Raw genomic sequence first — 22,420 nt, forward strand, 5'->3', positions numbered from 1 at the left:
ATTTAGGGCTATTGATGATCATAGTAAAACCCTTAGAGGGCAGGATCAAATCTGCATCATAGTTAGATTAAATGGCCGTTTAGGTTCAGATGATCAAATGACATTATAATGTGGTAATAAACAGGTTTGACGCAAGTTATTTAGTATAATTTCTTAAGCAAGTTAGTACACTGATCTCAAGGGTGTTTTGTGGTAATATCACAGCAGCAGTCTGCCATCCGGTGGTCTTGCTGAAGAATGATCTTAAACGTGAAAGCTGAAGAACGTACTGTCACAGAAAGTGCTTATATATATATACAAAGAGAAATTTATTGAAAATATGTAAATGTATTTATTAAACAATTTATTGTGGCTGTAGATGTGAATCCTTGTACAGGGGAACTTGAAACAAACGTCCGCAGTACAAACACAAGACATGGTGCAAAGGCTAGAAGGAAAGTCCAGGACAGAAGAGAATGAAAGAGGAGGGATTTAGAAGCACTTCCTGTGGACAATGGAGGGTCCGGCCTCCTCGTACTCATCTTTGCTGATCCACATCTGCTGGAAAGTGGAAAGGGAAGCCAAGATAGAGCCGCCGATCCAGACAGAGTATTTACGCTCAGGAGGGGCAATCATCTGTAGTGGACAAAGGAAAATTTAATTATTATTGACATCATCATTATCAATAATAATAATAAAACAAATGCCATTGTTGTTGTTGTTATTATAATTATTATTATTAAATTATCCATAATGTAGACTGTATAATTATTTTTGGAATTTGTGATAATAATCATAAAATATCAATAATCCATCATTACAATAATACAATGTATAATTATTATTATCATCGTATAAGTTTATATTGTATTGTATAATTATTCTTATTATTAGTTGTAGTAGTAGTAGTATATTTTTATTAAAATAGCAATAACACATAATTACAATAATACAAAGTGCATTATAAATGTTTTTATTATCAATATAAATATATTCTACTACTACTTCTAATATAACTACTACAACTACTACTAATAATAATAATAATTTGTTATTGAAGTATCCATAATGTACATTGTGTTTTTACATTGTGATTTAATATAATAATAGAGATTTAAGATGTTAAGATATAAGATTAAATATAATAATATTGTTGTTGTTATGATGATGATGATTATTATATATCCATAATGCACATAGTATTATTGTTTTGTTCAATTATTGTAGTCTGATTATTATTAATTTACTATCTAGAAATATAACAAAAATTAAACATTTATGAATAAAACGTATATGTTTTGTATACTGGTCTGCATATCGGACACTTAAACATACAAATAATCTGCACCTGTCATAAAAAATCATTTAGATTGTAAAACAACTTTGCATAAGCATAAAATATTAAATATGAATCATAATAAAAATGATTAAAACACTCTTTTTTATATTCATTATTTGTGTAGTCTAATGATTAGTTATTTATTTTGTCAGAATAAAATGTGTCCTTTACTGTACCTTGATCTTCATGGTGCTGGGAGCCAAAGCTGTGATCTCTTTCTGCATCCTGTCACCGATACCAGGGTACATGGTGGTACCGCCAGACAGTACGTTGTTGGCGTACAGATCCTTACGAATGTCAATGTCGCACTTCATAATGCCGTTGTAAGTGGTCTCATGAATACCAGCAGACTCCATACCTACAGACAATGTAATTTAGATGATGAATGGGACATGAAACATACTTCCATTTAAATACATTACATATCCAGTACCATGCTAATTCACGATTACGTAATAGTGCTGATTTCATTAAGGGAAGAACTGCTGGTTAGCCATTGTACTGGATAAGGCAACAGTGATTGATGTACAATGTCAAGACTAAGAACCCTGTACACCATAAATAGCCCCTCAGCCTTTGGCCATATACTGAAACACTCCTAATTAGTTCCTGACAAAAGGTGATCCGTCACCGTGTCACCTCTCCTAAAAGTGCACTGTAATGTAAGATAAAGCTCTAAAAATGCAGTTGGTTGAATTTTTCTCAGTGGAAAACTTGACTGCTTCGCTGTGCCCATGGAAGGTGGGTTTAATTGTGTTGCTGCGCATAGACTGATGTGCAAATGATTGAGAATTATTAATAACATGAATTTTTCATCAATGGGAATGCAGGCTTGGCAATGGCTGAACAGGGAGAATATATTTTGAGTGTGGGCTTAGTGGTTCAGTGTAGGCCTCGTTTCAAAATTGCTAGAAACTTACATGAATAATTGATAAAAAAAAAAACAAGGCATAATGTAGGGATATTCAAAGCTTGTCTATCATTAAGAAGAAACCTAGTCAAAAATCCTAAAGGAATGTGAACATGATTCTATGGAAGCCCTTAGAGGCCACACATTATTATTGTTTTAGCAACCTGGTCTCATGGCATAAACGGACTGTTTTCTTGTTATCTCAACATAACAAATGTTGTTTTCTCAAGAGCATGATTATGCCAATTAAATCATTTGTGCCTGACCAGCAAAATAATGAGCGACGACTTCTTCTTATTTTTTCTTGTGAAAAAACAAGACAGAAATAAATAATTATTGGATTACTTTAGAAACATATCTCATATTTTAGATCTAGTACTCTAATTAAATAATCATCTAAAATATATCTAAAAAATAGAATAGCATAATAATAATAATATTTTATATATTTGTATTTATATATACCTGCTGGAATAATCAAGGAAGTAAAATTGTTACTCTTGAATTATTTGTATTTAAAATAATTTGTATTATTTGTAAATAATTATTGAATTCTGATAGGAACATCAAAATAACTTAGATCCAATTATAAAAGGTTAATCCTAAATCAAATAAAACAATTATATAAAATAATAGTTAAAATAAAAAATAAAATTGTTACTCTTTATTAAGTTATTTCATTTTACTTTTTAAAAAAAAAATATTTTAGAAATATTTATTGGATTCTTATAGGAAGATATATTAATCCTAATCGAATCAAATAAGAATCATGTAAAAAATAAACTCTTTGCTATTTGCTCCTGAAAAATTATTTTATAATTAGGATTTATTTTTTTACTCTTGTTTGATTTTTAGTTGGATATTACATCATCTTTATCAGATTCCTTGTAGGCAGCTGAAATTCACAGAACTACAGGAGCTTTACAATCCTGTATAAATGTCTCTACATTCTGATCGATGTAGGCTACTACAGGCCAGGGATATTGATCCTTTAGGAAACAGCCCCCTTTAGAGAGGTGTATTTTCTAAAATATTTTAGTTTAAGTTATGCTACATATTTTAATCCTATAGCCTACAGAACTTCCCATTAGGAATCATTATAATTGTGATATAAATTCCAATAAAATTTTGGACTAGGGAAATAAAACAGAACCAAGGAGTAGCCTACAAGGCGGAGGCGATTAATAATGTACCCATATTCAAATGAACAAATAAGAAACTGACCAATGAAAGAGGGCTGGAAGAGGGTCTCGGGGCAGCGGAACCTCTCGTTACCGATGGTGATGACCTGACCGTCGGGCAACTCGTAGGACTTTTCCAGGGATGAGGAGGAGGCGGCGGTGGCCATCTCATTCTCGAAATCAAGAGCCACGTAGCACAACTTCTCCTTAATGTCACGAACAATCTCCCTCTCGGCTGTAAGAGCGAGTTAGAAAGGCATTAAATGCTTTTTAATTATTAAAAAACGGCAGCTGGTTCAATTCACTTTTAACCGCAGATACTAGCGTTGACCAAAAGGCGGTGCTGTTTAGCTGATGGACATTTCATTACAATGTAAACGGTGAAACTAGACCACTTACAAGACGTATAAAATATCCAAAATCAATATTTTACATTTAACACAAAGTTTAGTATCTATTAAGTGAGTGCATGAAAATATAACCTTCATATCAAGTATAATGAAAACTGCAGAGAGTGAGGTAAATTACCAGTGGTAACGAACGAGTAGCCTCTCTCAGTCAGGATTTTCATCAGGTAGTCAGTCAGGTCTCTGCCGGCCAAATCCAGTCTCATGATGGCATGTGGAAGGGCGTAACCCTCATATACGGGCACATTGTGGGTCACACCATCACCAGCGTCCAGCACAATGCCTGGGGCATATCATAAAAGCATGAAAACCAAATAGATGCTGTTTAGGGCAGATGGGCAATGTAGGCAATGCAAACCTGTGGTACGGCCAGAGGCATACAGTGAGAGGACAGCCTGGATGGCCACGTACATAGCCGGAACGTTGAAGGTCTCAAACATAATCTGAAATACAGATAGAAACCAACATATTTTAATATTATGGACATAATACCATTAATGCCATGATCCTGAAGTCTTCAAAAGGGCTTGCCTGGGTCATCTTCTCCCTGTTGGCCTTGGGATTCAGAGGAGCCTCAGTCAGGAGGACGGGATGTTCCTCAGGAGCCACACGGAGCTCATTGTAGAAGGTGTGGTGCCAGATCTGATCAAAAATAGCATTTTTCATTATATATTGAAACACTGGTCACATTTACTGCTGTTTGGCAAATTTTTGAGAGCAAAATGTATGGGACTGCATTTGTGCCAAAAGGTCAATTGTCCATGTTATATTCATTCTGTAGGCCTACTTGTTAAGATAAATTAATATATGTTGATATGTATTTTTATGTTGTTCTGTCATCCTCCATGTCATCTTGTTCTATTGTCTAAAGGCCAAAATATAGTTTCCAAAAATTATAGTTTTCTATTTGTGCCAAGAAAGTGTTGACTCGAATATCTACTGTTAGTGCTGTTTGTTTTGAGTCGAAATTGTGTCGTCTCCTTGTTACTGCTCTCAGTGAATATTCTGCACCACATTTTACAGATATCCAGGTAAACAAATAGAATGTTAAAAAAATTTCAAGAATTAGTTTTCTTACCATCTTTCTAAAACTCTGAATTTTTGTCAAAACACAAAGATGAAACCTAGATTCATTCAAGTTTATAGAACAAAAACATAAATGCATCTAAAGATGTTGAAAATCCATTATTGAACGTTGCAGAATGTTTAGCATAAAACTGAGCTTTTTGCACAATTGTAACACCATAGAAATCCATTCATTTCAACTGGAATCCATGCGATTGGGAATTTTTTGTGAAGGTGAAAGGTTTCAACAACATTTCGCAACGGGTTCAAGTTGGTCATGTGAATTTGCCTCGTTGACCAAAAGAAAGTTACTTTGTTTGACTTCTAAGTGATTTGTGCTCCATAGATCACTACACTACTGACAATAGACAATGGAATTTCGTGGCCACACGTTGCTTCTTAAAAGTGAATAATTGTATGATATACCTTCTCCATGTCATCCCAGTTAGTGATGATGCCATGCTCAATGGGGTATTTGAGGGTGAGGATGCCTCTCTTGCTCTGGGCCTCGTCTCCTACATAGCTGTCTTTCTGACCCATACCGACCATGACACCCTAAAGAAAGAGACCATAGTGCAAGCTTTCAGTCACAATCTTTCTACATTTGATTTACATACTGTAGCACTCACACTCCTTTTCTAGAATTGTTTGCTTATAAACATTTGAAGCAATGATTGATGCTAGCAGAGTATCGCCTTTACGGGTCTAAGCATAAGAACTGTGACTTAAGAGGTGTTTTACTGATCGGATCAAAAATAAGACTAAGCCCCAGATTACTTAAATGAATGTTGTCGTCTCACCTGATGGCGGGGTCGGCCCACAATGGAGGGAAACACAGCCCTGGGAGCGTCATCTCCGGCAAAGCCGGCCTTCACCAGACCTGAGCCATTGTCACACACCAGAGCGGTGGTCTCTTCCTCGTCGCACATGTTTGCTTAGACAGCTGGTGTTTGAACACAAATGGCACGGGGCACATGACATGTCCATTAAAAAACTGAAGGATTTTCTCATGCCTACTAAATACTTGTCTTTGCTTGTTGAATTCATGTAGTACTTGAAGCTAAATGTAAATGATTCATCTTCTGTGCTTAAAAAGAGCTTTTCTGACATCTTCAGTTATGCAGACCTACCCTCCCTAAGGTAGACTCACAGTTTGCTATAAATAATCCATATTTTATTATTATTTGATATCTTGAGTTGAGCATAAAAAGCTTTAGTTTGTAATATTTTTATATTTTTAAGTTGTTTTAAGATGCAAAATATAAGCATTGGTCCACTGTGTACTGTATGTAACAAATAATTCATTAAGTAATTAATTATTAAAAGGATAGTTCACTCAGAAATGGAAATTCTGTCAACACCCTCATGCTATTCCAAACCTGTATGACTTTTTTTCTTCTGCGGAATATGATTTGAAGTGATTTTTGCAGTGAAAGTCACTGACTTTCATTATATACTACTGTTCAAAAATTTGGGGTCACTAAGATTTTTGAAATAAGTCTCTTAAACACAACCAGGCTGCATTTATTTGATCAAAAATACAGTAAAAACAATAAAATTGTAAAAAAAAAAAAAAATTATTACAAAATAAAATAACTGTTTTCTAATTTAATATATTCTAAATATAATTTATTGTGATGGCAAAGCTGAATTTTCAGCAGTCTTTTGTGTCATATGATCCTTCAGAAATCATTCTAATATGCTGATTTGTTGACCAAGGGTCAAAGTTTGAACGGTTGTGTATGGATAAAAAGTTCTTCAAAATATCTCTATTTTTGTTCCACCAAGTCATACAGGTTTGCATCAGAATTTTCAAATTTGAATGAACTAACATTCCAAATATCCAAAAGCCAAGCTTCGATACACTATCTGCTATAGTGCAACAAACTGTTTAAAATAAACCATCCATTGAAGTAGACTCACCCAGGAGAGCTTGCACAAGAGGCCTGGAAAACTTGCTCCCTCAAGAGCGGTAGAAAATAAGAGAGTGAGCGGCAGGTTCACCTGTCCTGTATTTATATAGGACCCTTGTCACCAGGGCTTCAGAACCTCAAGCCTTTTTAGGATACATTACAACCCTGCATCACTCAAAGGTGGGCCGTCTCATGTGAAGATGGAGTATTGGAACGGGTCTCACAATGCAGACTGTCAAATGACAGTTGCATTTAATATTAGAAGATAATTTATGGCTCTCGAGGACAGTGTGGACTATTGTTGGAAAGAGAGGTGGCCAGTTTACTGGGAGAGAATGGCATCCCAGGGGCCGTTATAAATAAGACGCCGAGCATTGGTCATAATGGACGAATGACCATTTGTCTGTTATCTGTCAGTTGTGAGGAACTTCTATCTGGCCTTCAAAGGAAATGCCCATTGCCGCCCCATATGGGTGTGGACGTTACAACCAAAGCCTACCAAATGAGGAATGATTTTCAGCGTCTCTTCTCAAAGTAAAATCATGGCCTCTAGGAAATTGGCAATGTGTCATACTTTGTGATGTTTGTAGGGCTGTTGTATGTGTGGGTGGTCTAATAATTACATGGACGTAAAAGCCACTTGATTGCATAGTGTCAAGAGAACGGCATTGTGCTGCTAACAATGACACGTGGCACGTTCTACAAGTACGTTCAATTACTTTTTTATCTCCACAAATCCCATCTTTTACTTTGTGAGAACTCTTTGACATGTTTGATACCCCATAATCTAACATACAATTAACCTACTGTAGCATAAAAAATAACTAGTTTTAACAACATCAAATAGTGATGTCTTGATCTTCCCAACTGTTTCTAACAATTCCTAGCATATGAAAACATAATTTAAGTTTTAATTAATGGTAAAAATGTCTCTCGGTTATAAACTTATTTTAATGACCAACAATATATTACATAAAATAAGCTAAATATATTACATTTAGCAGATTTTATGCAATGCAGTCCTGTTACCCAGTGTTGTTATTGTTAACTATAACTTTTAATAATTGAAATATGGCCAAAATAAAATAAAAGATAAATATTAGCTAAAAAACTTAAACTTGAATTATAAACGAGAAATGAAATAAGTAATTGAAATAAGTTGAAGTACTAAAATTACTAAATAATTACTTAATTTTAAAATGTATTAAGAAACAGAAAGGCTTTCCTGTAGCTCAAATAGTAGAGCATGGCGCTAACAACGCCAAGGTCATATGTTTGATTCCCAGGGAAAGCAAGAGCTGATCAAATGTAAAAACTGAATGCAGTGTAAGTCGCTTTGGATAAAAGTGTCTGCTAAATATGTAAATGTAAACAAACTAAAGAAAATGACAAAAGCACATAAATTACTCAAACTAAAAACAAAAATATATGCTAATTCAAAAAATAAATATTATAATAGGACACAAATAATACTAAAATAACACTGCTGTGTTAAAATTGTGACACCCAACAATAACATTATTTGGTGGGAAGACAAATAAATACTGTAATTTCATTCCATTTTCTCAGTAGACTAGCCTTCAACCCTGTTACCTTCAATATATGTCTATTGTAAACTACAAATCAACATCCACCTAGATAAATCTCAGGCTGCAGACTTCCACACTCTGCTTGCGTCTTTTGATCTCAAGAGAGTGCTAACTACGGCTACTCAGAAATCAGGCAACCAACTGGACCTTATTTACACACGACACTGCTCCACTGATCATGTGCTGGTTACTCCACTACACACCTCAGATCACTTCCTCCTCACTTTTAACCTCAACATGATTCCTGACACATCACATACCCCTCCACATGTCACTTTTCGACGTAACTTGCGTTCACTCTCACCCTCCCGGCTATCTGCTATGGTTTCATCTTCACTTCCTCCCCTAAACAGTTATCCTCTCTTGATGCTAACAGTGCTACTGATACTTTCTGTTCCACTCTGACGTCTTGTTTAAATACTTTCTGCCCCTTATCTTCCAAGCCGGCCCGTACCACCCCTTCTGCCCCTTGGCTATCTGATGTTCTCTGCGAACATCGTTCTAAACTCAGGGCCGCAGAAAGGGTATGGCGCAAATCACGAAATCCTTCTGACCTTAATTTATATCGATCACTCCTCTCTGACTTCTCTGGTAATGTTTCCACTGCTAAAAGGACATACTATCATGACAAAATTAACAATTCGCCTAACTCTCGCATGCTCTTTAAAACATTTTCCTCCCTCCTTTGTCCTCCTCCTCCTTCATCATCTCTAACAGCTGACGACTTTGCCACATTCTTCATTAATAAAATTACAAACCTCACTGCACAATTTTCCACACCACAATCTATCAAACATATCTTTCCAGCAAACATACACTCGTTCACATCCTTCTCTCCACTCTCTGAGGCAGAGGTCTCTAAACTCATCCTTTCCAGTCATCCTACTACCTGTCCGCTTGATCCTATTCCATCTCATCTCCTTCAAGTCATTTCACCTGCAGTCGTACCTGCACTCACTTACATCATTAATACATCCCTTCACACTGGAATTTTTCCCTCAGCATTTAAACAGGCTCGTATAACTCAACTTCTTAAAAAACCCACTCTTAACCCAACTCTTTTAGGGAACTATAGACCGGTTTCCCTTCTTCCTTTCATTGCAAAAACACTTGAACGAGTTGTGTTCAACCAAGTCTCTGTCTTTCTCACACAGAACAACCTCCTGGACAGTAACCAATCTGGCTTCAGAAGTGGACATTCGACCGAAACTGCCTTGCTTTCTGTTGTTGAAGCCCTAAGACTTGCAAAAGCGGCTTCCAAATCTTCATTACTTATCTTGCTGGATCTGTCTGCTGATTTTGATACGGTCAACCATCAGATCCTCTTGTCAACCCTATTGAGAAAGGGCATCTTAGGAACCGCACTCCAGTGGTTTGAGTCTTACCTCTCTGATAGGTCCTTCAAAGTATGTTGGAGAGGTAAGGTATCAAAGTCGCAACATCTAACTACTGGGGTGCCTCAGGGCTCAGTTCTTGGACCAATTCTCTTTTCTGTCTACATGGCATCACTAGGTTCTGTCATTCAGAAACATGGCTTTTCATATCACTGCTATGCTGATGACACTCAACTCTACCTCTCATTCCATCCTGATGATCCGACGATAGCTGCTCGCATCTCAGCGTGTCTAACAGACATTTCTTGCTGGATGATGGACCATCACCTTCAACTCAACCTAGCTAAGACAGAACTGCTTGTAGTTTCAGCTAACCCATCGCTTCATCACAATCTCACCTTCCAGTTAGGCTCATCTACCATAACTCCTTCAAAAACAGCCAGAAACTGTGAGTTGTGATTGATGATAAGCTAAATTTCTCAGACCACATTGCTAAAACTGCCCGGTCCTGCAGATTTGCATTATATAATATTAAGAAGATCAGGCCTTTTCTCTCGGAACATGCAACACAACTCCTTGTTCTGGCTCTTGTTCTGTCCAGACTTGACTATTGCAATGCTCTCTTGGCAGGTCTTCCAGCCAATTCTATTAAACCTCTACAATTAATCCAAAATGCCGCTGCAAGATTAATCTTTAATGAGCCGAAAAGAACGCATGTCACGCCTCTGTTCATCAATTTGCACTGGCTACCAATAGCTGCTCGCATTAAATTCAAGGCATTAATGTTTGCCTACAGAACCACCACTGGCTCTGCACCCCTTTACCTAAATTCATTAATTCAGATTTATATGCCCTCTAGAAGCTTGCGTTCTTCAAGTGAACGACGCATTATTGTACCATCCCAAAGACACACAAAAACACTTTCACAGACTTTTTCATTAACTGTTCCCATCTGGTGGAATGACCTGCCCAATTCAATCCGTGTAGCCGAATCCTTACCCATCTTCAAGAAACGGCTAAAAACTCATCTGTTCCATCTTTACTTGACCCTCTAACTCTAGCACTTTCTATTCTAATTTTATTTTATCTGTCTTTTTATTAAAAAATAAATAAATAATAAATAAATAAAAATTTATAATAATAATATTTATCTGTACTGTGTTAGGCTAACTGAGACTTGTAATAGCACTTGCACGTTGTCGCTCTTTTGTTGGTTTTGATTGCTTCTTATGTCCTCATTTGTAAGTCGCTTTGGATAAAAGCATCTGCTAAATGACTAAATAAATAAATAAATCAACAATTGGTCCAAATATGCATTCTCCTGTTAAGTAATAGCAAATTTAGGATACATTTTAGATAAATCTAAAAACATTGTAACATAGCTTTCCCTTTTTCAAGCATATATTTGGTGTGTGTGTGTGTGTGTGTACTTACAAACAATACATATACATTTACAAAAAAAACTCAATTTTTAAAAGTTTCAGGCCCAGTTTTGAAGTGACATTCAGCCAAGTATGGTGACCCATACTCGGAATTCGTGCTCTGCACTTAACCCATCCAACGTGCACACACACAGCAGTGAACACACACACACACACACACACACCGTGAACACACACCTGGAGCAGTGGGCAGCCCTTTTGTAACCTAGTCTTGGATAGTGCCACTTAGTAAATACCTTTCTTATGCCAAAATGGCTTTTACTCGAGGTTATAACAATAACACAGTTAACTGGTTGACTTGTACTGAGTCTTAAGGTCAAATGCTAGTCAAAGTTTACATTTTCAAGGGCAGCTGTCCATTTGCATTCTTCAACTCACACAGAGATAATCCACAATCTCCCTCATTTGACTCTCCAGAGGCCTAAATTGTGGCAACGTGTCAGCTGGAGGCCACCCAGCAACGTACAATAGTGACGGCTTGCCATCTGGCCTTACATTCTGTTAATGACACACTGACAGACCCACCAGCATTGACTCTAGATGGTAAAAGAGCCACTCTCTCTCTCTCTCTCTCTCTCTCTCTCACACACACACACACACACACACACACTTGCTCATGTTGTTTTTATCACTGTTACCATTTTCTCTTATTTCAGGTTAAACAGTTATGACATGCCAATGGAATCACAAAAACCCACAATGCTTGCCTCACACACTGTAAAAAAAAAAAAGTTGAACAAACTTGCAAATTTAAGGCAACCAGCTTCAGCAACTTATTTTTTTTTAGGAGATTTTTGAGTTCTCTCAACTTTTTGTTGTGTAAACTTAAAACGACAAGTTGAGAAAACTCAAAAATCTGCTAAAGCTGGTTGCCTTAAACGTTTAAGTTCTCTCAACTTTAGATTTTTTACAGCATTGTAAAAAAAAATAAAAAAAAAAAATAGGTAGGTAGACAGACAAACAGAGACAGATAGATCTAATTACTTCTGGCCCCCATCCCACTGAAAATGGAAGGTCAAGTGGAGCACATTGTGGGAAATTGCATTCCATGAAGCACACTCTGTGGCATGCTGCTCATGTTGGCAAATGTCATCCAGATATTGAATTTTCTATTTTATACATAATTGCATATTGTCCACAGTTCCACACATTACATATAGTAAGAATAGCAGTCTGCTACTCTAAACATAGTAACTGTATACAGTCCATAAACTCTGACCGTTATGCAGTTTATGTACTTCTGTTTTCTTTAGTCCAAATGGCCCTCAAGGGACAACAGTAGACTGCAAGAATGTTTGTACATGTGTTTGTAGCCAAACAAATGCACAAGCACACCAACAGCAAGATAAATATAAAGACTCTCACTGCAGGACTGCATGCAACATTTAACAGTAAAAAAATATGACTGCTGCTGATAAAAATCCTGTGTTCCCAAATGATTGACACTTTACGTTAGAGCCGTCATACTGTCCTGTCATCACATTAGAGCTTCAGCCTCCCCAGCAACAGTGACACATACTTTACACATTCACATGCACACATATATGGTTACAATAAAAGGTTTTGTCAATCCTAGATAACGTTTGAGGGCAAATTTGACCCCAAAGTAAAGCCACACACTTGTGTTCATGCATACAGGATGAGCTCCTGCCAGGGTTTCTCTAGTGAATAAAAACAAACATTGTTTTATAGTGGTTCCACATTGAAGCGCTTCTGTCACTGGTGGATCATGTGACCTCAGTCCTCTGCTATTCTGCTGCCACTGCCTTTGTCTCATAGCTGAAATTCCTCCTCACTAAACATAGATGCATCCATTCGTAATGCCACAATGGTTCATTTTGGGATACAGATCATAATGAGTTTCACAATGTTATCTTCAAAAATATTTTATCGTTCATAAGTCGCTGTTCATAGCTCAGGAGACTCAGAGCTTTAGAGTTCCTTATGAGAAATGTAAATGAAAAGAAATAAGAATCACTGACCTACTGTAAGACATGTTCATATCAAAATCTCTGACGTTTCATTGCACAAATCAAAACACTTTTTTGGCATTGTTGAAATCTCTTCTATATAATAGTAAGAAACAAGAAAAAGATATTAATAAATGCATAAAATATTAAATAACATGATAACCTGGAATACAAACATAATAAATAGAAAGTACAATAAAATATAATATAAATGTGACTAATATAAAGAATTATTGGCACCCCTGGTAAATATGATCAAAGGTGGCTGTGAAAATTAATCTGCATTGTTAATACTTTTGATCTTTCATTTACAAAATTCTCAAAAATCTAACCTTTCATTGGAGAATAAGAATTTAAAATGGCAGGAAATATCATTATGAAATAAATGTTTTCCTCTAATACACATTGGCCACAATTAACGGCACCCTTTTATTCAATACTTTTTGAAACCTTCATTTGCCAGATTAACAGCTCTAAAGTTTCTCCTATAATGCCTGGGTTCAGGTCAGAGGACTGGAATGGCCATAGCAGAAGCTTGGTTTTGTGCCCAGTGACCCATTTTTGTGATGTTTTTAAGTTTTTTGTTTGGATTATTGTCCGGTTGGAAGATCCAAACATGGCCCATTATAAGATTTCTTACAGAGTCAGTCACTTGTTGATTTTTTTATCTGTTGGTAACAAGATGTCCAGGACCTCCAGCAGAAATATAGGCCCACAACATTAAAAATACAGCAGTATATTTCATTGTACACATGGGGTACTTTTTATCCCTGTGTGCACAAAACCCATCTTGAGTGTTAGTTTCATCTGACCATAGAAGCCAGTCCCATTTGAAGTTCCAGTCGTGTCTGACAACTGAATATGCTGGAGATTGTTTTTGGATGAGTGAGGAGAATTGTTCTTGAAACCCTCCCGAACAACATGTGGTGATGTAGGGGCTGTTGGACATTTTTTTAAGGGTTTCTGACACCGAAACTCAACCTTTCTCTACAATTCTCCAGATGTGGTCCTTGAAGAGTCTTTGGCCACTCAAATTATCCTCCTCATCGTGCATTAGGATGATATAGACACATGTCCTCTTCCAGGCAGATTCATAACATTTTCTGTTGATTGGAAATTCTTAATTATTGCCCTCATGGTGGAAATGGGAATTTTCACAGCTCTAGCTCTTTGCTTAGAGCCACTTCACTAATTTGTGAAGCTCAATTATCTTTTGCTGCACATCAGAAATATATTATTAGTTTTTTCTCATTGTGATGGATGATTAAGGGAATTTGGGCTTTGTTTTCCCTCCTATTTATATTTCTGTGAAACAATGGAATAATTTCATGTTCATAATAACCCTGGATTGCTCAAAATTGTAAATATGAATGGGAATATACTTCAGAGATATTTTACTCATAAGAATTTCTAGGGGTACCAATAATTGTGTCCAACGTGTATTTGAGAAAAACATTTATTTCATAATGAGATTTGACCCCATTTTCAATTGTTTTAGTTCAATGAAAGGTTCGATTTTTGTGATTTTTTTAAATAAAAGATCAAAAGGATTAATAATGCAGGTTTATTTTCAGAGCCTTCTTTGATCATATTTACCAAGGGTGCCAATAATTCTGATCACAACTGTATATATAAAATAAATACAAATTAAACCATGTATTTTGTAAAACGTATATTTTTCATGCACTTAATTCGTTATGTTTTGTTGAATATTAAGAGTGTCTGTGCTTCATGTCTCTGCACAGCATTTATTTTTTATTTTATTTTATATTTTCCAGTGTGTTTTATTGGTGCACAGCGTTTAGCATCTTCCTGGTGACTGGGAGAACTATGGAGTATTTTAATGTGTGTGTTATGGAGGACCAGGAAGCCACATGAATTTTGAATAAACTGCCAGGAACAGCTTCAGAAGGCTGTTAAAAAGATATGTTACAACAGATCTGTTTCAAGCTCTTTGATGCAACAGAAATGCTTTTGAAATTAGATTAAAATGTATTTAATCCTTCAGGAATACCAAATCCCAGTGAGTTCACAGAAAATGAGATACAAGAAGCTACAGTTGTTTTGAAGTGATGAGTCTAATTTTAGTTACATGTAGATTGCTGAAGTGAAAACTGGAAAAATAGGACAAAGCACAGCCAGACCACTGAGGCGTTGGGGCATGTTTTTCTGTATCCATGTTTAGGTTATTACAATATGCAATATCTTTACATAAGGACAATAAACCACATCTTAAATATGCAGAACCACAAAATCCTTCACAGGTCAAAAGTTCACCTTCGTTAAAATTTTATGATTTCTATTAGAAACAGCAACAAATCACCTCTGAAATTATAAATGAATTTCCTGTAGTAGATATTAAGAGTAACTCAATGTAATATGCAACTTAATAAAATTGATACAAAATAGGACCAGAAAATGAGATAGTCCTCTGATAGATAGATACGCACCATGTTAAGTGTGTTAATTGTTCATCACAGAGAAATTGTGTAAGGAAAAGTCAAAGTAAATGAATACCAAATTAATTTGAGGAATGCAGGCCCTATCTAGATGATTTACAGGGGTTAAATGAGGTTCGGCCAAAGGATGAGCTCCATTTAGGCTTAAGGGTTAAAAAAAAAAAACATTGTTTGAATTATGTCACTGTTAAGAATAGTTCATTGCTAAGAACCATCTGTGAACACATAACATACTGGGAGGCACCATGCTGTAAATCTGTCTTTCAACTCATGTCAATAAATCATAGAAAAATAGAGTTTATTTCTGTACATAAATGATGCATGCACATGCATGAGTGGCCTGTGTGTCACATGTCCTGTAAACTTGGCATTTGTGAACTCATACAGACATGAATTATAAATGTGCTTCAGGCTCCAGGCTTGGTTTCCTGCAGAATCGTTTGATTACAGCTCTTATTCATGCACACACTGTAGATTCTACAACAACACTGTATAATAAGCTGTGGCATTCAAGCATTTTGTTCCACTCAAAAATTTGAGCATTATTGCGAAATGGAGTCGCTCCAAATACGCACAAGACATTTGCACATCGTTTATGACATTTACCTGATAAAAGAACAATTTAAGGCTTCTACATGACCTTACATGCTGTCAGGAATAATCGGTGGAAGATCCTCAATGTAAAAGCGCTCAATGTTTAAAATATCACAGAATTGGACAACACTTATTTGCATATTGTTTATACACTGCACATTGGGATGAACAATTGAAAGCATTTTACATTGAAAAACACACACAGCACCTTTAAGATATAAATATATATATATATATTAAAAAAAAGGAAGAATCTTCCATAGGCATTAAAAGTTGTAAGTTATTAGTTAAACAGACAAACAAACAAATAAATAAACAAACAAACATATAAAGTACACACATTGTATCTGAAATTTTTGCCACTGTAATAATTTTATATAATTCGTTTTAAATATTAATAATAGTTATGGTTGTATTATATGATATTATTTTATTTAATTATAAATTATGATGATACAATTATTATAATAAATATGACTACATGAAGATAATCTGACTATCACATAATTGTGAAAAAAACAAACAAACATTGTTTCTTACATAAAAATGAATTGGGTTAAATAGTAAAATATATGAACATAAATTAATAATTTAGACACACTGTATATTTTATGGTATAAAATAATCACCACTGTAATAATACTGTAAAGACAATTAAATAATATATATAAATGAATTTTGATAATTATATTAATTTATGTAACATAATATTACAAGGCCTGCATAGGCCTGAATAGTCTGATAAGAACATAATTGTGAAATACATAATTAAAAAAAAGATGTTTCTTACATACAAAGGATACAAATGGGTTAAATAGTAAAGCTGACTGCAGATCATAATTATAGTTCCCTCTATAAACATGATTCATGCTTTTAATGTTGTTTTTGGGTAATTAAATATCAGCATCAGCACCACACCAAGAGGAAAATGTGAGCCGCTTTTACGTGTGCAGACTGGTTGAACATCAAATGCTCAGTGTATGATGAGGCACGTACTTGCTCATGACAGAAGGCAAATATTTTCTGACCTCCATACCAGGTCTCTTCCGTTTGCAGCTCCCAACATTTGAAGGATTGCAAAAGGTCACGCAGGTTTTGGCCCATGGGCCTTGACCTTATTGAAAACTCATGATTTTTTCCCCCAGTTTTCCCTGAACCAGCCCCGTGCATTAGTGTCCAGTTTTAAGAGGTCCATAATCCAGGCATCTTTTTGTGCCCCTTCCATGAACTCTGATAGAGATATTTGACCTGTGAATGAAGAGGAAGAGGAAAAAAAAAAGTCTTTAATGAATTCCTACATCAACCCCACCCCTCTCTCTCTCTCTCTCTCTCTCTCTCTCTCTCTCTCTCTCTGACCACCGACAAGCCTACACATATTTAGGCTGCCACACATGGGATTATTATATAAGGCTGTTTACTTATCGATGTGGTTCTGTGGATTTTTAGAAAGTAAACATCCTTTTGACACACCCATAAGTTTATTTACTTTGTCTATCAGTGCCCAAAAGAGTATCTAATATCTACATAAATTACAGGAGAATTCAGATTTTTCTAAAGCAACAAATATCATTTCCACCACATTACAAATGATTTATTGTGTGTTTTCTTTGATGGAAATGACATATTAAACATTTATGGAATAAAATAGCAGATGTCTTATTCTTGTTAGTTTAAATAATATTTTAAAACTCTAAAAATAAAAAAATAGAAATGATAATTTTTTGATGGAACTGATATATTTGGTGGAAATGACATCACAACAGTTGGATAGTCATGCTTTATGTAAAAGTTTATATAAATCATTTGACGCAAATGGATTATGCTTCATTCATTGTTTGTTTAAATATTTATAGTTTTAAAAATGTAACATTTAATATTTTTCATTAATTATATATATATATATTAGTGCTGTCAAGCGATTAATCGCATCCAAAATAAAAGATTTTGTTTACATAATATGTGTATGTGTGCTGTGTATATTTATTATGTATATATAAATACAAACACATGCATGTATATATTTAAGAAAAATATATTTATATATAATATAAAATATAATAAATTAAAATATATAAATATATGCATATAAATATTTCCTAAATATATGCTGTATGTGAGTGTATGTATATATATATATATATATATATATATAATAAATATACACAGCACACACACATATATTATGTAAACAAAAACTTTTATTTTGGATGCAATTAATTGTTTGACAGCACTAATACACACACACACACACACACACACACACACACACACACTCACACATATATATGCTAATTAATTGTGATGAAATTATTTTAGTTTATTATTAAATAATATACACACACCTATACATATATTAAAAAATAAATTATTTTATAATTAAACTGGACTATTTCCAATTAATGTGATCTTCATTTAAGCAAATAAAACCAACCATGGGACATAAGCACCCATAGTTGAAGATAACAAGATTAAAGGTCATTTGATTGATATGCAATAATTTAATGGTCAACCCATCTTCTGCGCTTTGCTGTTGGATACATTATATGGTCAAAACTGAGGAAATCCCTTTAATTCCATTAATGACAGATCTTAATGTAGGCCTATACAATGAAATGAAGAAATTAAAGAAAACAAATATACTGAGTTTGCTGTAGAAGTCCTTGAATAGCCTTCACAATGCCCAGACCAGAATCTCACTAAACAGCTTTGGGATGAACTGGAAGGCTGTCTGTAAGCCAGACCCCATCAACCAATATTAGCCCTTGACCTCACTGTTGCTCTCCAACAGAAGCAAATCCCTATATAGACATGCTGCAAGACATCTAGACATCTAGTGGAAAGCCTTCCTAGAAAAGTGAAAGCCTATGGCTCGAATTTAATTTTTTATCAAGCTGTTATGAATGTGTTGTTCAATGTATACTTTCGGCATGATAATAGCTGTTTACCCCAAGATAGTAAATGCTTTGGTCTTTGAGGCACTTACCATCTTTGTTTTCATCCAAACGTTCGAATATCCTATCACAAATGTCGCTGGGTGTCATGTTGATGCGGCTTTTCTTAAGTTGGCAAATTACCTAGAAGCAAAAAGTGAGAAACCCATTAGAAGAGGAAATTAAAAGATGAGAATGGTGAGACTCAAGATCACTCTTACCTTTATAACACGTTTGACTTCTTGTCTGTCTAACTTTCCATTGTCATCTCTGTCGTAGACTTTAAAAGACCATTTCAGTCTGTCCTCCAGTTTTCCTCTGAGAACCAGGTGGACAGCCGCTACAAATTCCATGAAGTCTATAACATCATCCTGCAAAGAGACACGAATGATTTCCATCTGATCACACATGCAAATAATCACAGATTATGCATACAAATTGCTGCTTTGCAATCAGCACTCAATTTTTAATGAAATGAGAAACTTGCATTTTAACATTTTTAAATAAGTTATGCAAAAATAGTTGACCTTTTCAACTCTTACACTTAACTCTTACCCTGTTTGTGTCAAAAGATTTGAAGAGGGTTTCCATGTACAAAGCCTCATCTTCTGATGTGCTCTGAACTCCGAAGATCTTGCGGAATTCATGAAGATGCAGGGCTCCACTTGGGCACACTCTCATGAATTTGGTATAAAGAGGCTGGATGTCTGCTAGTTCCACTTCCTTATCTTCATCGCTTTGAATTTGACCCATCTTTGTCGAAAACTCACAATGTTGATCGCATGAAAATGGCCACGCTAACTGAGGCGAACGTGTTGTGCTGCATTCTCCTCACAAGTAAACTGATGTAATCCACTTACAACCAGAAACGTGTTGTCTTACTATGAACACACTGGTATTTTTAGAAGGTCTAAATCTCATTTGCTCTTTGCTCTGACATGCAGAATATTCACGGTGAAACTTCATGATCTAATAAATGATAACTCTAATATGAACTTACCTGTTAGAGAACGATGAGACATGACTCAAACGTTTTATTAATTAGGCCCTATTATAGTGAGATGAGGTCTTGTTAAAATAATATAAATGAATAAATAATATATACATAATGTACAGTATCTCACAGAAGTGAGTACACCCCTCACATTTTTGTAATTATTTTATTATATCTTTTCATGTGACAACACTGAAGAAATTACACATTGCTACAATGTAAAGTAGTGAGTGTACAGCTTGTATAACAGTGTAAATTTGCTGTCCCCTCAAAATAACTCAACACACAGCCATTAATGTCTAAACCGCTGGCCACAAAAGTGAGTACACCCCTAAGTGAAAATGTCCAAATTGGGCCCAAAATGTCAATATTTTGTGTGGCTACCATTATTTTCCAGCACTACCTTAACCCCTCTTGGGCATGGAGTTCACCAGAGCTTCACAGGTTGCCACTGGAGTCCTCTTCCACTCCTCCATGATGACATCACGGAGCTGGTGGATATTAGAGACCTTGCGCTCCTACACCTTCCGTTTGAGGATGCCCCACAGATGCTCAATAGGGTTTAGGTCTGGAGACATGCTTGGCCAGTGCATCACCTTTACCCTCAGCTTCTTTAGCAAGGCAGTGGTCGTCTTGGAGGTGTGTTTGGGGTCGTTATCATGTTGGAATACTGCCCTGTCAAAACATATGGTCAGACAAGATGATTTGAAGTCACATTAACATCACTGTTGACATCATGAATAACTTATTAGGATGAAGTCATTTTAAATCATTGACCTGCAAAGAATATGCATACTTATACGTAAATAAATAAATAGTTTAAATAATTAAATAAGTAATCAGCATAATTGCATGAAGTAAAAAAAAACTCAAAATTAAATAGAGAAAGAGAGAGAAAGTTGTGTTTTACATTAACTTTACTGCTGATGTCATGAATAGATTAAGAAATTATTATGATACTTTAAATATTTGACCCACATAGAATATGCATACTTGTAAATAAATAAATAGTTCAAATAATAAATAAATAAATAATCTGCATAACCACAAGATCGAAGAGAGAGAGAGAGAAATGGATGTATTTTATATTGACTGTACTGTTTATGTCATGAATAATTAATAAATGATTAGGAATAGGATGCCTACAAAGAATATGCATTCTTGGCAATAAATAAATAAATTCCTTTTATGTATGTATAAATAAATAAATACCTTATGCCATATGGATAGTAGCATTAAAGTTTAATAATTGCTTAAAGAGGTCAACAAATACTTCAATATACAATATAATATCATTAAGAAAAATATTATTTTTAATATTTAGAAAAATATACCATATGGTTAGAGTAGCATTACAATTTATTATTTGTTAAATAGGTCAACAAAGACTTTAAATATAGTAGCATTAAGGGGGGAAAAAAATAGAAATATATAATTTTTAATGACTGGAAAAATATGCCATATGGTAAGAGAAGCATTACAATTTAATATTTGCTAAACAGGTCAAGTCCATTTGTGCCCTCTTTCCACAACATTTCTGAACACCGTTTTAACAGCAAAGCTTAGTGCCTTGTCCAGTGAACTCTGGCCTAAATGCAGAATCACATCCCTTTTCTTCCGGCCAATAAAACCTAAATCCACCCCCGTTTCACCTCTAGTCTTCTTTTGATGAGGTGATATATTATTTAGCAGAATGCAAGAGATAGTTTGTCAGGACAGACAACGGAGACATAAAAGGTTTCTCACCTTTTCTCAGCTTCATTAATTTCAGTGAAATCCTCAGGTCTGAATCACCACAATAATCCCATATCCTCATAAAACACAGGACTGTAGGCAAACATATTTATAAAACATAAATAAAAGTGTAGCTAATAAGCTAATATAAAAAAGTATATATATATATATATATATGTGTGTGTGTGTGTGTGTGTGTATTGTGACACTAATCTTTTATAAATCTGAACATGCAGTATGTGTCCCCCTACATATCTTTTTTAACCCAGATAAAAGCTTTAAATCATAAAAACTTAACCCATTTTTCACATTCATTCATTTTTGCAGTTTTGTTATCATTTAAATACAAACAGGCCTAAATTTAGATTTTGAGAAACACAAAAAAATTCCAAATATGGAACACAAATATATCGTAGAATTCTGATTCATCTAAGAAAGAAAAGTCACACCTGAACATGTTGTTTACGTCCCTAATGAAACATACACTGTGTTCTTCAACAGTCCGCGTCAGTGAGTATAATTAACGCGCTGCTGCCCCCTATCGACCAGCAGCTAAACAGACTCCCCAAATTCCGTAAAC

General features: G+C 35.1%; 2 protein-coding genes and 1 long non-coding RNA gene across 3 annotated transcripts; all 3 read right to left on the reverse strand.

The window, feature by feature from the left end:
- Positions 1-286: 286 nt before the first annotated feature.
- LOC306866530 (actin, alpha cardiac muscle 1-like) lies at positions 287-7,021 on the reverse strand. Its single transcript, XM_079411788.1, has 9 exons — positions 6,805-7,021; positions 5,682-5,824; positions 5,308-5,436; positions 4,348-4,458; positions 4,175-4,259; positions 3,938-4,099; positions 3,453-3,644; positions 1,495-1,676; positions 287-615 (listed from the first exon to the last, which is right to left on the reverse strand). Exons 2-9 carry the CDS (start codon positions 5,808-5,810, stop codon positions 472-474), a joined length of 1,134 nt encoding a protein of 377 aa, XP_079267914.1. The 5' UTR covers positions 5,811-5,824; positions 6,805-7,021; the 3' UTR covers positions 287-471.
- Positions 7,022-17,283: 10,262 nt separating this feature from the next.
- LOC306866425 (guanylyl cyclase-activating protein 2-like) lies at positions 17,284-19,865 on the reverse strand (the record flags this gene model as incomplete). Its single annotated transcript, XM_079411636.1, has 4 exons — positions 17,284-17,430; positions 19,166-19,256; positions 19,334-19,483; positions 19,668-19,865. The coding sequence occupies 4 exons, from the start codon at positions 19,863-19,865 to the stop codon at positions 17,309-17,311; spliced, it is 561 nt and encodes a 186-aa protein (XP_079267762.1). The 3' UTR covers positions 17,284-17,308.
- Positions 19,866-20,285: 420 nt separating this feature from the next.
- Positions 20,286-22,370, reverse strand: LOC306866532. The gene is made up of 3 exons (XR_013783945.1): positions 22,290-22,370; positions 21,853-21,933; positions 20,286-20,781 (listed from the first exon to the last, which is right to left on the reverse strand). It is a non-coding gene; the product is annotated as an uncharacterized lncRNA (long non-coding RNA).
- Positions 22,371-22,420: the final 50 nt, after the last annotated feature.

This window comes from Barbus barbus (assembly GCF_936440315.1).
Source record: "Barbus barbus genome assembly, chromosome: 48".
Lineage (NCBI taxonomy): Eukaryota > Metazoa > Chordata > Actinopteri > Cypriniformes > Cyprinidae > Barbus > Barbus barbus.